Source organism: Hemibagrus wyckioides, linkage group LG27 (genome assembly GCF_019097595.1).
Source record: "Hemibagrus wyckioides isolate EC202008001 linkage group LG27, SWU_Hwy_1.0, whole genome shotgun sequence".
Lineage (NCBI taxonomy): Eukaryota > Metazoa > Chordata > Actinopteri > Siluriformes > Bagridae > Hemibagrus > Hemibagrus wyckioides.
In genome coordinates, this window is record NC_080736.1 from 11842206 (window position 1) to 11856096 (window position 13891).

Sequence of the window (13891 nt, forward strand, 5' to 3'; positions counted from 1 at the left end):
CTCACAATGCCTTTCTCTGCTTGTTTAAGCAGACAGTACGTCTGAAAGCAGGACCCAGGCTTGGAGAGGGACGTGTAGAGGTGCTGAAAGAGGGGAAATGGGGGACGGTGTGTGATCACCTGTGGGACCTGAATGCTGCCAGCGTAGTTTGTAGGGAGCTGGGCTTCGGCACTGCCAAAGAGGCCCCCAGAGGTGCATACTTGGGCCAAGGTAGGACACTGTCCACAGACCTTTACTCTGAATCATCAGCAAAATAAAACAAACTTGTGAGGGTGAAAAATAATATAAAAGTATAAACAGAGTATTGGAACAAGATTAACACCAGCAGGCCAAATACAATCCTGCTCTTCTTGCTAGCATTACTCAAATGATGGAAAGGCAAAAGGAAAAGAGAGTTCACAAATGGTCTTTTCAAAGCTTAAGTTCTTTGGAAGAAACCAGAAAAACAAATAAGGAAGCGTAAAGTCATCTGTAGAGCACTGGAGTATCATAATGGTTTGGCTTTGAGCCTTCATTGTAGTGAACAGGAAACATCATATCATCCAACATCATGTCACATGAAACATCATATCATCCTCTCAGTTTGATCATAAATTTAATAAATAAATATAAACAATTAATTGGATATGTAACATAGTCTTTACAGGAATTTGCAGTTATCATATTTTCTCAAATGTAAAAGCATATTTAATATTAGTTTGTCAAAATGGGTCTAATGGATAGTGAAACAGATGAGACCTGGAACATAGATACAGTAGAAGTAATAATTTTGTAGCAAATTATCTTCTGTATGGTGAAACAAAAAGCTTTGTTCAAAAAAAGTGTTCATTAACATTATTGTTATTGGACAGTGTCGCCTGTTGCATAACACTGACGCGTACATCCGGACAGTGACGGATCTGGGTTATATTTGGTAATTTATGCAAATTGCACAGAAACAAACTGACCATCAAATTTTGTTCATTATTATATTACTGGACCTCCTCTGGTAAAACTACTCCAGCTCAAATAATGTTTAAAACCCAAATTCAGACAGGATTAGCTTTACATAGGGAGCTGGGGTAATTCTATCTGTTGCAGGTGCTACTCAGTGATTTTATTTCTGTCCAGACTGGCAAAGACGGTGTTTTTTCCTTTTTCCACTGGGAATATTTCAACCCAAATCACCCTCTGTTTCTCGATGCATATAATGGTGGGGTGATAATTTTAGTCCCATCTGGATAGACTGGACCTTGGTGTTTTTGCAGGCAGATGTTGCCTCGTGTTGGAAAAACATTTTTATACTACTGCTACTTGATGCATTTATTCACTTTGCCTGAAGATTACGAGGAAATATCTATAGCAGTCAAAAGATAATGGATGGGTGTATAAAAAATATTGTTGCTGCGGGTCATATCATTTTGTCTAAATATGGACTAGAAGCTGCTTAGCAGAAAAGACAAAAAAAAATCTGTTACACAAGAAAAATTCTGTTACACAAACCTCCCAGATATTTTATTATATTTTACAAAAGTAAATAAGTATCCTGTCTGAATAGAGTATAAGATACGATTTATTTCTCTAAAAGGTGCTATGACTTATGCAGTAGGAGGTGTAGGTGTCCCTTATTAGGTAACTTACAAGTAAGCAGATAAAAGGTCTAGAGTTGATTTAAAACATTTGCAATCTATAGCTGTTAATAATGTCCAGAGCTGTCACTGCCAGTGAAGCGAGCCATCATTAGGCTGAAGATTAGCTCAGTTGCAGCCAAATGCTTCAAAATACACTTCACAGTGCAGATGGAAAAGCATTCATCAAAAATGACCCAAGACTTTAAGAAAAAGAAGTGGGAGGTTTTGTAATGGCCAAGTCTGACCTAAATCCTCACCTAAATCCACTAGAGCATTAATTTCACTGTTAATTTAATTAATTAAATTTCTATTGTTGAAGGCAAAACACCACAGGAACATGATGTAATGATGTATTATGTGTGAGCTCCAAACCCATAGACCATTAGTTCTGGGCAAATATAAGGAATGACCATTTAATTTATGATTGTTAGTTCATCCAATTACTTTTGGTCATTTGGATGTAACTATCTTCTGTAGCTAAAAGTCTGCACTTTAATGAATGAATATCATTTAAATCCCAATATACTGTGGTAGCTAAAGTGTGTTTGTGGTTGTTTTTTTTTTAATTTTGTTTGAAAGTGTACAGGATTTCTGTGTCTCTTATTTTATTAAGTACCCTCTCAATACAAGGTTTTTCATGTCAGTAGGTCAGTGTTTTTCGCAGTCCAGAATTCCTGCTTCACAATAAGATTGATATTCTTTTGGAGTTTGTTCTTTCAGTTTTTTTTTTTTATTTAACTTATTTCATTTTAGCCTAACCATTTTCAAAACACTATAAGGATTTATAAAGTCAGTTTGATGCACCTTTTGTGTATGTATTCTATATTGTGCATATGCTATGTTATTTTGCTGCAGTTTAGAAGTTTAGATTATATTATAACCTCTGCTCTTCCTGGGAAGCCTAAAGGTCACGAGTAGAAAAGAAGCAGCCGGGTACCACTGGCTCATTTTGATGACATCATGACCAACTGTGCTGTAAATTACAGGGATTCCCGTCTTTGTGCACTCTGTTTCCAGTGTCTCTGTCATTCCCGGTGTTTCTATTTTGAAGCATTAAACGATGCGCTGGGTTTTGGGGTGTAATTTTGTTAGGGATGCTGAATACACACATGCTCTTCTCCTGTCCACATCACAGCTGTGCCATTTTTGATCTGTTTTATTTTATTTATTTATTTTTATTTTTATTTTTTATGACTAGCCCACTGGCTGTCTGGTCCAAGAAAAACGTGCTAATCACTATTTCTAGCAGCTTGAGGCGTAGCTAATGCAAGGATAAAACTTAACTTGTGACCTGTCATTAAACACTAGACATGATCATATGGAATTTAAACTGACTATACACACAAAACACAAACTCAAACATTTGCCTTACTTTCCTTATGAGTACCTTTTTAATTACATAATAATTAATATAACTAACTAATGCAATAGTTCATTAATAACAAAAGGAAACTTTTCACTGTAGATTTTTGTAAGAAAACAGATAACACCATTTCATACAAATTCATGTGCATCGTCTCTTGCATTTGTATGTGTTTTGCAGGTACGGGTCCAATCCATATGAACTCAGTGCAGTGTACTGGCCATGAGAGCTCCATAAGGCAGTGTAAATATCGGGAGGTTCCACTATATACCTGCAAACATAGCCAGGATGTTTCTGTTCGCTGCAACGTTCCCAAAACTGGTCTCTCAGCTACGGTGAGAAACATAAACACAGCATTGTTTGTAATAAAGGTATTTGTTGCCTTTTTAGTCTTAAAGTTATGAATCCTAATGAATTTTCCTCCTCTTTCTATCTCTTCTTTCTCTCCCCCTTTCTCTCTCTCTCAGGTACGCTTATCAGGAGGGAGAGATCCTTTGGAAGGAAGGGTGGAGGTCTTGATAGATGGGCGCTGGGGGACAGTGTGCAGTGAGAACTGGGGCATCAATGAGGCCAGGGTGGTCTGTAAACAGCTTGGCATGGGCTTTGCATCTTCAGCTCACCAGGTACAGAGCTACTACATTCAACTCACACATGCTGCATGCGCATTTGTCCTTCTGAAGTTATACAAATCTCGCTCTCTCTCTTTCTCTCTCACACACACACACACGCATCATGCACATCTCCCATTCTCACCATGAATGGCCAGTAATGTCCCTAAAGTGAAATCCACAGACATGCAGAATATGCACCTTTGCTTGCGCTACACAACTGGAATAGATTTCTTGTAGCCTAGCGTGCCACTGTGCACTGGCTTTGTTTATATCCTCAGTGCATTTGTTTTTCAGTCTTCTGTTATTTCCCATGCAGAAGGTAATTGCAGGCTTTCCATGAAATGTCTCCGTACTTCCAAGCAAAAGTGGAAGAAAAGTAGCGAAGACTGAGGAAAAACAAACTTTAAATAGTTGGGTTTTTTTGTTTTGTTTTTTTTAGTTGCACTGGATGAGAACACTGTTAGTATTTTTTATAAACCTGACCTTCTAACAGCATGAGGAAGGGGAGAGTGGAAAACAGGCATGAGAATATCCAGTGCTGAGCAAATCCTAGACAGTGAATTCACATCTCTGGCCTGGTTACTACTCAAGATACTGTTTAGACCTCTGAGGCATGTTCATCTGGAATATTTGTTGTTCAGTGCATAACTGCTTTGGCATTTTTGCCATTTTGTTATTACTGGTTTTATAGACTTGGCACTGTGTAGGAGCTGTAGTTTCTCAGCCACTATGTGAATATCATGTGGTTTTACATCACCATGCCCTAATGATGGCCATGAAAAATTTCCATTTGCAATTATTTACTTGGCTCAATTATTTACTTAGAGGTCTTTGTGTCCAAAAATGACTTAAAAATACTTACAAGCTATCTGGACACAGCACGTACTATAGACAGACCCAAGGGGGGGAATGTTTGTGTTTCAGTAATGATTTGTTATATATGTGAATTTTGGCATGGCAGTAATTTGTTCTCTCTGTGTTGTGTGATTCAGGACACTTCGTACTTTTACGGGAACTCGGGTGCAGAGGAGGTTGTTCTCAGTGGTGCTCACTGTACAGGGACGGAGATCTCCATCCAGCAGTGTAGGAGGAACGGATATGTGTACTGCCCTCGTGGAGGCGGAAGCAAAGCAGCCGGTGTTACCTGTTCCGAGAGTGAGTCAGTTATGGATACAGAGACTGCAGACAATTTTTCATTCACAAATTACAATGAAGATATTAATAGTATCAGTTCAGACGTTTACATCTTTTTCCTTTTAATGTGATGTGCAATTAAATAATAACAAAACCGATTTTTTACATAGATCCCGAGATCCTCTTATTCTCCTTTACCTTTTTTTAAATCTGGAACTGAAGCATGTCATTACAAAACTTTCAAGACTTTCTTTTGATCCTTGAATTTTTTTTGTAGTTAACTTACCATCTATGTTTATTTATTTGCTTATGTTTTTAATGAACAGAATGTTCGTTGCCTTTTGTTTCAATATAATACCAGTATACTAGAACAGTAAGTAGTTTAACAGCTGTTTTAAAATGTGTTATTATTACAGGTAGCTACTAATAAAACAAAAAAGTAGTTGTTTACATTTGCTTGAGCTGCAACACGTACTACAAGATCAAATGCAATGCTACAGAACGCCTTAATGAATTTTTCTATGTACGTGTTTTGTGTTCAGCGGCACCAGACTTGGTGTTGGACTCTCAGCTGGTCCAGGAGTCCGCATACCTGGAGGACCGTCCTCTTCACCTGCTCACCTGTGCCCATGAGGAGCGCTGCCTCTCGTCCTCTGCCGCTCACATGAACTGGCCCTACGGCCACCGGCGCCTGCTGCGCTTCTCCTCACGGATCATGAACCTGGGACGTGCGGACTTTCGGCCACGGGCCGGACGCGAATCTTGGGTCTGGCATCAGTGCCACAGGTAAGAGCACAGAGCGACATCAAAGCATAAGCACTGTCTGCATTCAGACAGCTATATCACTCATGAACTTTTTTTAAATTAATTACAAGAATCGAGTGTAAGAGGTTTGAAAAAGGAAAATAAATCCGGTAAAAGAGTGCAGCAATGGAATAGCATTTTCCTAAAGTGATGACTGCTGCAGTTTAACTGTAGAAATGGATTCAGTGTAATTAATATTACCCCATTCAGGCAGGATCCCTCATATTGTGCAATATTGTGAATTTGTACAGACTATAAAATGAATGAATGAATTTGTTTTGCCATCTAGCAGGTGGTGTACAGAAAACTGGCATGTATGTGTTCTTTTCTGTGTTAGAATACAAACACTGACTTAGCCTGCCTACAGACTGAAATCAGCACACTATAGCCGTGTCAAACACAACAGAGATACGTGGTGCGTACAATAAATAGTTTTTCCAAGCAGGTAGAATTTAGGGAGTGCGTTTTATATTACAAGATGACTTACAGCTGAGAAAATACAATACAGTTTTGTATCCATGCTTCTTTTGTTCCTAATGTACAAACAGGGCTGGATCTTAGACCCATTATGTCTACCTTGATTATACAGATAAACAGAGAAGCTCTTGATTGCTTGCTTTCATCCCATACTTTCTAAGTGAGTGCTTGTAGACGGGATCAGTACATGGAATATGTCTACTCTTAAATTTTGCATGTCTGAAAGTCCAAATCCCTACAGATTTTTGTTCTAAATAGTTTTGTCTGTGGAATTTGTGTCTGAGTGTTTTTTTTTAGGGATTTTGCCCTTCTGGTTTAAAGATTAGTTCTTGTTCCAGGAGCAAAGCTGTTCTGGACTTTAACTAACAAAACACCATCTATTAAACAACTTTTTAAGACCTAATCAGAAGCAGACCAACACAAAGACCAGCATGCACGCACACAGGAACACAGGAGTTTTTAAAATCCCCAGAGACCCCTTCACACCTTCCTGGCAGCTCTGACTGTGTCAGCACCATAAACCTCATTCAGATGTGTGTTTATTTTTTTTTCTTATGGCGCTGCTCCGTCACAGTCCGGTTTCTTTATAGCTGTGGTCAGGATGCTGTGGTCAGCTGAGAGCACAGCCTGGTCTTTCTTTCTGCTCTCTGGGCACAATGGAGGAAAAGAGATTTGTGCCATTTTGTTTCACTTCTTTGTCTTTTATGTAACTACAGAGTGATTAGATTAGACATATGATTCACAGGATCCGTTAGACCACTATGCAGATTTCTTTTTAATATCATCGTCATAAAAATATCTAGATTTAATGTTACAAATAGTAAAAAAGCAAACAACAATGTTATTATGAGCCTCTTTATGTTCAGATTTATCATTTGGCTTCATTCAGGTCTCTGCTGAGTCATGCACAAATATTTGTGTATTTGTGTTGGTGATTGTTTTAAAACAGTAAAAGTGATAAACTTGCTTATTATTGAGATGAGTGTGCTTAGTCTATCAGTCTTCAAAGGAAGCATTCCAACCAAATCTCTAAGAAAATAATTTCAGCCGATCAAAGGCCTGTTAATAAATTTCTGTCCTCACTTTACAATAAAATTCTGTATCACAGATTTTAATAACATTGGAATTATTTGATAGGTGTAGTAAATAGTGAAGTAACTCTCAGTTTTTAGGCTGATCCTAAGACAGTGACCTAATGTTAATGTTTTCAATGATAGAGACTTGAAAGCACTCTTCTACATCACTCTGAATGTAATGTACCCTGTAATGATTAAAGGTCATCCAGCATAAATGTACGGCATTATCCAGAGCAACTCATAGAAGTGTTTTTGAAGTCTCTCTTAATGAATACATCCATACTGGATCTGGTTTAACTGGAATACACTGAATGCAGCCAGTATCAAGCCAGCATGTATTCCAGTATCAATCATCCAGTCATCCATTGGAAAAATGGTTTTTTTTTTTCTTCATTTTCTGAGACTCAGGGAAACAAAGACAGCAGACACGGCCGGACGTATTTTCAGATTAGCCCAATTTGTAATCCACTGAAAATGTTCACAGAACAAAGCAGGAATTCTAATTGAGTGCCATTTGTTCTTACTGCAGTTCTCATTTATGACCACTAGAATATAATACTAGGATAAAGCTGTATGGAGTTGAATAGTGCAGTGCTATGAATACTGTTTGCATGCTGCCAAAGTCATGTGTCTTTAGACTGAAAAAAAAAAACATCAGTTAATAAACTCCTGCTTTACAAAAGTGGTCATATATGTGACGTCCCAATTGAGCATCCACCTGCTTCATCTGTCAGAGATAGCAAGCCGACAGTAAATACCACCAACTAGGGACTTTGTTAGCTAAACAGCTAATCATTTACTAAGCTAATATATCCAAAGGAACACTTCTGTCACTTTTTGTTGGTGAAGCTGAATGAAAAATCAGCTGTCCATTATAGATAGCTCTTGTTGTGCTGAAAGTGGTCATTCATGTGACAGTCATTACGAGACGTTGACAAGTGCAGAAAAGTATTCACTGCAAATGCAGATTACCATAAACATGTTTCCTGTGTGTTTCTCTAGACACTACCACAGCATAGAGGTGTTCACTCACTATGACCTCCTGACCATGAATGGCACAAAGATCGCGGAGGGACACAAAGCCAGCTTCTGTCTGGAGGACACGTACTGTCCAGATGGTGGGTTTTCTGCTGACAGCACACTACACCGTGGCTGCTACTTTATCTTGATGAGCAGTAAATCATTGTTTTATTCTTTTTTTCCATGTCCTTTCTTGTTTTCCTGATAATATTTGTCCTGAAAATGTACTAAATACCAAACATTTTTTATATGATTTCAATCCATTAATACTACTACAGAAATCTTTACGAAGGCTTTACGGCCTTATTAAATAACATCGCTATAAGATCACTTTTATCTGTTAAGGCATGAGAATATTATCATGTGCTTAAAAAGTGGTTTCAGTCAGTGGAAAAATGTCTTACCTACATTTAAAACTGATTTATTCATTTCTGACCAGTCAGATTTAAAATAAACTCCAATATCCACTGGTTGTTTTGCTGACCGAGACAGACACACACACACTTTATTCATCCCCAAGGGAAAGGAAAATATTTTTTTATTGATTGATTGAGGTGATGTATTTTATTTTGGTGTGTGGAATCGACTCCAAAGCTTTGGGATTGATGCACTGATTTGACTCCCAGAGCCGAAGGCAGGAAGGACCTGATACACAGAATAAACATTAAAAATACATATTGTGTATGTTATGGAGATAAACAATGTGACATTAATCAAAAATAGTTTGACTGGTTAGAGATCAATTGAATCAAATTGCATCACTACTTGTGGCCAACTAATCAGTAATGGAATTTCGAGTTGTATGGATTTTGTTGATTAGCTGTTGATTTTGTTCATTTTTTTATTATATTAGCCTTGGCTTACGCTCCCAGACAATCTGTAGGAGTGCACTCTTTAAATGAAGCCTATCTGTATTTCATGCTGTGAGTTGAACAGCATTTGCTTTATAGCTTTTTAACTTAATTACAAGCTTTTTTTTTTATTGAACTGCATATGAAGCTCTCAATCTGAACCTGTTTGTGGAAAATTCATATAACCTTTAAAGCTTATGGAAGGAAAATGACTTGCGTTTACATTAAAGCTATATGATGTGGTCACAGAAGAAAAAAACATGCATGTTCTTTGCCGTCTCTGTGACTACAGGCCTGCGCAAGCGATATTCCTGCTATAACATGGGGGATCAAGGCATTTCAGTGGGATGCTGGGATACGTATCGCCATGACATTGACTGCCAGTGGATCGACGTGACTGATGTCAGGCCTGGAGACTACATCTTCCAGGTAAACTCCCACCTTACACACATCTGTCTTACAGCTGTTTTTTTTTTTTTTTATTACACCTGTAGTAAGATTTTGTTTTAATATACCACATCACATGTTACAACTCTGCAGATCTTACCCTCAGATTTTTGTGTTCTACTTATTTATTACTCACTATTCAGATAATTCTGTAGTTATTCATTTGAATAAGGTACTGTTTGAGTGCTGTAGGTGAAGAGATGATAAGACCTATAGTGTATATTGTTCTAATAAATTATAGTTGAGTACTGACCAATAAACTAACCTAATTATTTCTAACCTTTTCTGTCTGACCTTTTTTTTTTCTTTTCAATATCTTAGGGATTTTCCCTAATTTTTGTCACAAAAAAAAATCTCTAATTTTGTCTTTTGCCAATTCCCATCTACCAGTTAACCATGCCAGTCGCATGACAGCTGCTAAACCATTAGGAAACATGATGATCATATGCTTCTATGGAGACACATGAAACCAGCCATGCTGTGTGCCCATGCTGTGTAACAGTGTGGCATAACGCACTCATGCATGAACTCACAGATGCCCATGATTGATTTAGTATGACTGTGACTGACAGGAGAGAGAGGGTATGTGGTCACTCTCACTCAGAGAGCACAGACCATTTTTGCTCTCTTGGACTTCCAGTCTCTCAAACCCTCCAATCTACAGGCTTTGTCAGGGTTTTAAAATGCCATGTAGCACAACCCTGTCTGATTATTTTCCTATAACTGCACACTCTGCTGTGTTTAATTCCTTACTGAACATATAGGAAAAACTATGGTTTTAATTTCACACATGAATTAATTTTGTTTGTTTTTTGTAGACACAGATTACACATAAAACATACACTGATACAAAAGAAGAGCAGGCAGGTGTGTGTGTGTGTGTGTGTGTGTGTGTGTGTGTTGTAGGCTGCGAAACTGTGCTGTATAGTGTATGGTTTTACTGCCATATATGGACACTTTATTTAGCTGCAGTACTTTACTTTCATTACCCTGCACCTTTAAACCTCAAAAACAGGGGAAGAAAAAGAGTCATCTAATCTAAATTTACTAAAAGAACCTTGTTAACCCCCGGCCAAAAAAAATAATGATGTTTTAAAATTAGCATGGGATCGTGTAGCAGCTTTCTTCCTCTAAAGTCATGCACCATTTTAAAATGGCATTTTGCCCTCAGTTTTTCTGGGTGCAGATCTCACTGGCAGGTTTCTCCAGCGATGCAGAGCACAGATAAGGAGAGTAATTGAAACTAATTGAGTCTATGCATGCTTGCACGTGTTTGAGTTTTGTTTTTTTTTTAATGGAAGGATACAGGCTCAGTTTTAAGTCTTCCTCAGCCCTGCTATTACTGTAATGGTTCAGAGAAACGGCTGGTGATGAAAAGGTGGCGAGTCAGCGCTTTACAGCCATGTGAATGAGTTGCACCTTGTCTACATCTCTGAACCTAAAGCAATTTTAAAGCAAATATTCTCAGTACTTTCAGGCAAAGCTCTTAAATTTAACCACTACAGAAGGTACAATGGAAAATGGGTAAAAAAGAAAAGCGTAATGGGACGAATTAAGGTAATGCCATTACTGGTTAATGTTCTTTTAACCAGTGCTGCTATATTTAACAGGAGACATTTCTAGCCACAGTTCAGTGAAGTGGACGTTTCTCATTTCATCACTATAATTTAGTCACTAGATTCTACACTTACTTTTTTTCCCAGAGGCAGGATGGTGACAAACATGGCATTAAAACTGACTGGGACAATGACAATACCATCTTTATGATATGGTTTCCAGTGCAGATCAAACAGAGACCTTACGTAATGCTCAGATGTGTGTTCGGATTCGCTTTAGGTTGCCATGAAACCCCCCTTTGCAAGAGCTGTAAAGTGCACTAATAAAGCGAGTTAGTGGGAGTGTGTTTCCATGCATGTGTGGATTTCATGCTATCACTGGGCGTTCTCTGAAAAAGAGTGGCCCAGGCTGCGGTGTGCCAGATTTAGGAACATACATTTAAGCGCATTACTCATGACTGGTCTGAGACAGCGTACGTGATTGCACAGTCATTTACGAATCAGCACTGCAATCTGCCTGTACTCTCTGAGATTAGGCAGATCTCTCGACGTTAGAATGACAATCCGAGACTGGTTTGTGTTCTGAAGCAATAAAAAAAAATAAGCAGAGCTCTTTGTTGCATTACAGTAGCAATGGCTGAAGTAATAAATTAAAATTAGCTGAGAAATATAATCTCACACATTTTGTACTTATGAGGACGTGCATGGTATTCTCAGCATGGAAAAATGAGAATGTGTTATTAAATATAAATTGTTTCAGGCTGAAAGCTGGAAAAGTCATTTTGGTTTGCTTTCTCATACATAAATGTACTGTATATGGGCAGATGGAAAAAAACAATAGCAGCCATAACCAGTGCTTAATGATAGACTCTGAATACAAACACACAGGCCAGATCTGTCCGTCATCAGCAGCAGCAGCGTGAAATGAAGCGAACACTGTGTGTGTGTGTGTGTGTGTGTAGGCTGAAGTGTTAATTAAAATACCTCACCTCCAAATAGCTATGGTCAATAATTGTGCCTTGCTTCCTGTAGGTGGAGGTGAACCCCTCTCTGGACATGGCCGAGTCTGACTTTGAGAACAACGTGATGCGATGCAGATGCAGGTACGACGGTGGGAGAGTCTACCTGTACGGATGTCATGCAGGTGAGTGGACGGTTTCATTTAATTAAGAGAGAAATTTTACAAAACATTTCAATGTTAATGAAATTTTTAGTTTAAACTCCACTAATAACATTTGTCATGTGATGTACAGTAAATGCTCATGGAGGCAAGTTAGAAGCAGTGAATCAGTAATGAAGTATTTTATAGCTATTTTACTTCAATCATGAAATTGTTAATAAGGTATTTGGTGTTTAGCTCAAATGTACTTAATCTTCCTGTCTGCATGTTTATAGGCGATGCCTATAGCGCAGAGGTTGAGGACCTGTTTGAACACCAGCGGCAGATCTCCAACAACTTCCTCTAATGAAAGGAACCAGAGGAACCAGGAAAGCAAAATCTCTCCTTCGTCATCCTCTCACCCTGCCACTGGACGGAGGGGAAGGGGAAGGAGAAGGTGGCTAACGTAAACAGATTACAGGCTGTGGGTTTCTAGAGATTTTATTCAAGTTTGTCAGTCAGGTGAATCCGTTGAAGTAGGACAAGAATTCTGGGTAATTTTTAATCCGGGTCATTTACCCTCTGAATAACTGATCTGTTTATAATCTGGATGGAGTATGGTGAGGTAAACGTGTATAAATCAACCAATCTCTTAAGAGCAGTAATTCTAGCAAAACAGGATGTTAGAATATTAGATTAAAATATTAGAGAAGTACAACAGAGTATATTGGATGGGGGTGTAGGAAATAGGTCCATGAGGCATCATTTGCCATGGCATTGCCTGATCCACAAGCAAAAAAGAAAGATTATGCAAGTAGAGCTGGATCGTTCAGATGTCCACCCTTGCCGTCATATTATTGTTGCTGGGGCAACGAGTGAATTTATCATTATTTTTTTAGCCTCTAAAAATATCAGTTACTTTCTTTAGATTTAAAGTGTTATTTGACCACTGGTCCCCACCCTGAGAAAAACAACTAAACCAAATGATATTAACAGCAGTAGTGTTAATAAATAAATCCCGTTTCTGCATTTTGCTGCAGCTTGAACACTGATTTTCAAAAAACACGATCACTCAAGTGCTTTGGTATTCTTTTCATCTGCATTGCTTGTGTCCTCTAGATATTCCCTGGCCTGATCTTTCCTAGCTGTAGGTTTCTCACCAATACTTTATTTTTCAACATTCGTACTGAATATTGATGATCCCAGTTCCGTGTCAGTAACTGAAAAAGTGAAAATAATCGTTTCCGATTTCATGCATAATGAAACAACCCATAATTCTAGTCTAGCAGCAGTTTACCTTCGTTTGCTAAATAAATAGTACTTTGCTTATTAGCTGGTTTTGAAACTTTGACCCCTTGACCCCCGATTAATGAACATTAAACGATTTTGCCATGTACTTGTGATATTTCACAGCCACTCAATAACATCTGATCCCAGGTATAGCCCCTACAGGACTCCTCATAGTCAAGGTGTTTCATAACTCATGGTGCTCGACTAGGGAACACGTGGAGACACGCAGGATTAAAAGCATATCGTCGAAGAGCCTCGGCTGTGTCGGTGCTATGTTTGATAAGTATGTATGTGCTTCATCATAGATGTATTGTCATGTACAGATTTATTTGAATCATGATTTATATATATTATGGTCTGTAATTTATGACCTTTTGATACTTTTTTTTGTTATTGAAATTTTATCTCAGTGAAAAATAGCGGGTCAGTGAATTTTATTTTAGATGGTTCTTTCACTAATACTTGAAAATAAACGGTGTTATGTCTATTGTATGATATTTGCCAGAATAATTATGCAATGATGTCATTACCTATTAAAAGATCAGTCGATTAC

General features: G+C 38.1%; 1 protein-coding gene across 1 annotated transcript in view; it reads left to right on the forward strand.

Annotated features, from left to right (window-relative positions):
* LOC131347704 (lysyl oxidase homolog 4) overlaps positions 1–13830 on the forward strand; it is a 31850-nt gene extending 18020 nt beyond the window's left edge. Inside the window, exons 7-15 of the mRNA XM_058382044.1 lie at positions 33–210; positions 3154–3308; positions 3441–3596; positions 4577–4739; positions 5261–5504; positions 8078–8193; positions 9239–9375; positions 11982–12093; positions 12345–13830. Of these exons, the coding sequence (XP_058238027.1) occupies positions 33–210; positions 3154–3308; positions 3441–3596; positions 4577–4739; positions 5261–5504; positions 8078–8193; positions 9239–9375; positions 11982–12093; positions 12345–12415 (1332 nt within the window). The 3' untranslated portion in view covers positions 12416–13830. The remainder of the gene's footprint in view (positions 1–32; positions 211–3153; positions 3309–3440; positions 3597–4576; positions 4740–5260; positions 5505–8077; positions 8194–9238; positions 9376–11981; positions 12094–12344) is intronic.
* Positions 13831–13891: the final 61 nt, after the last annotated feature.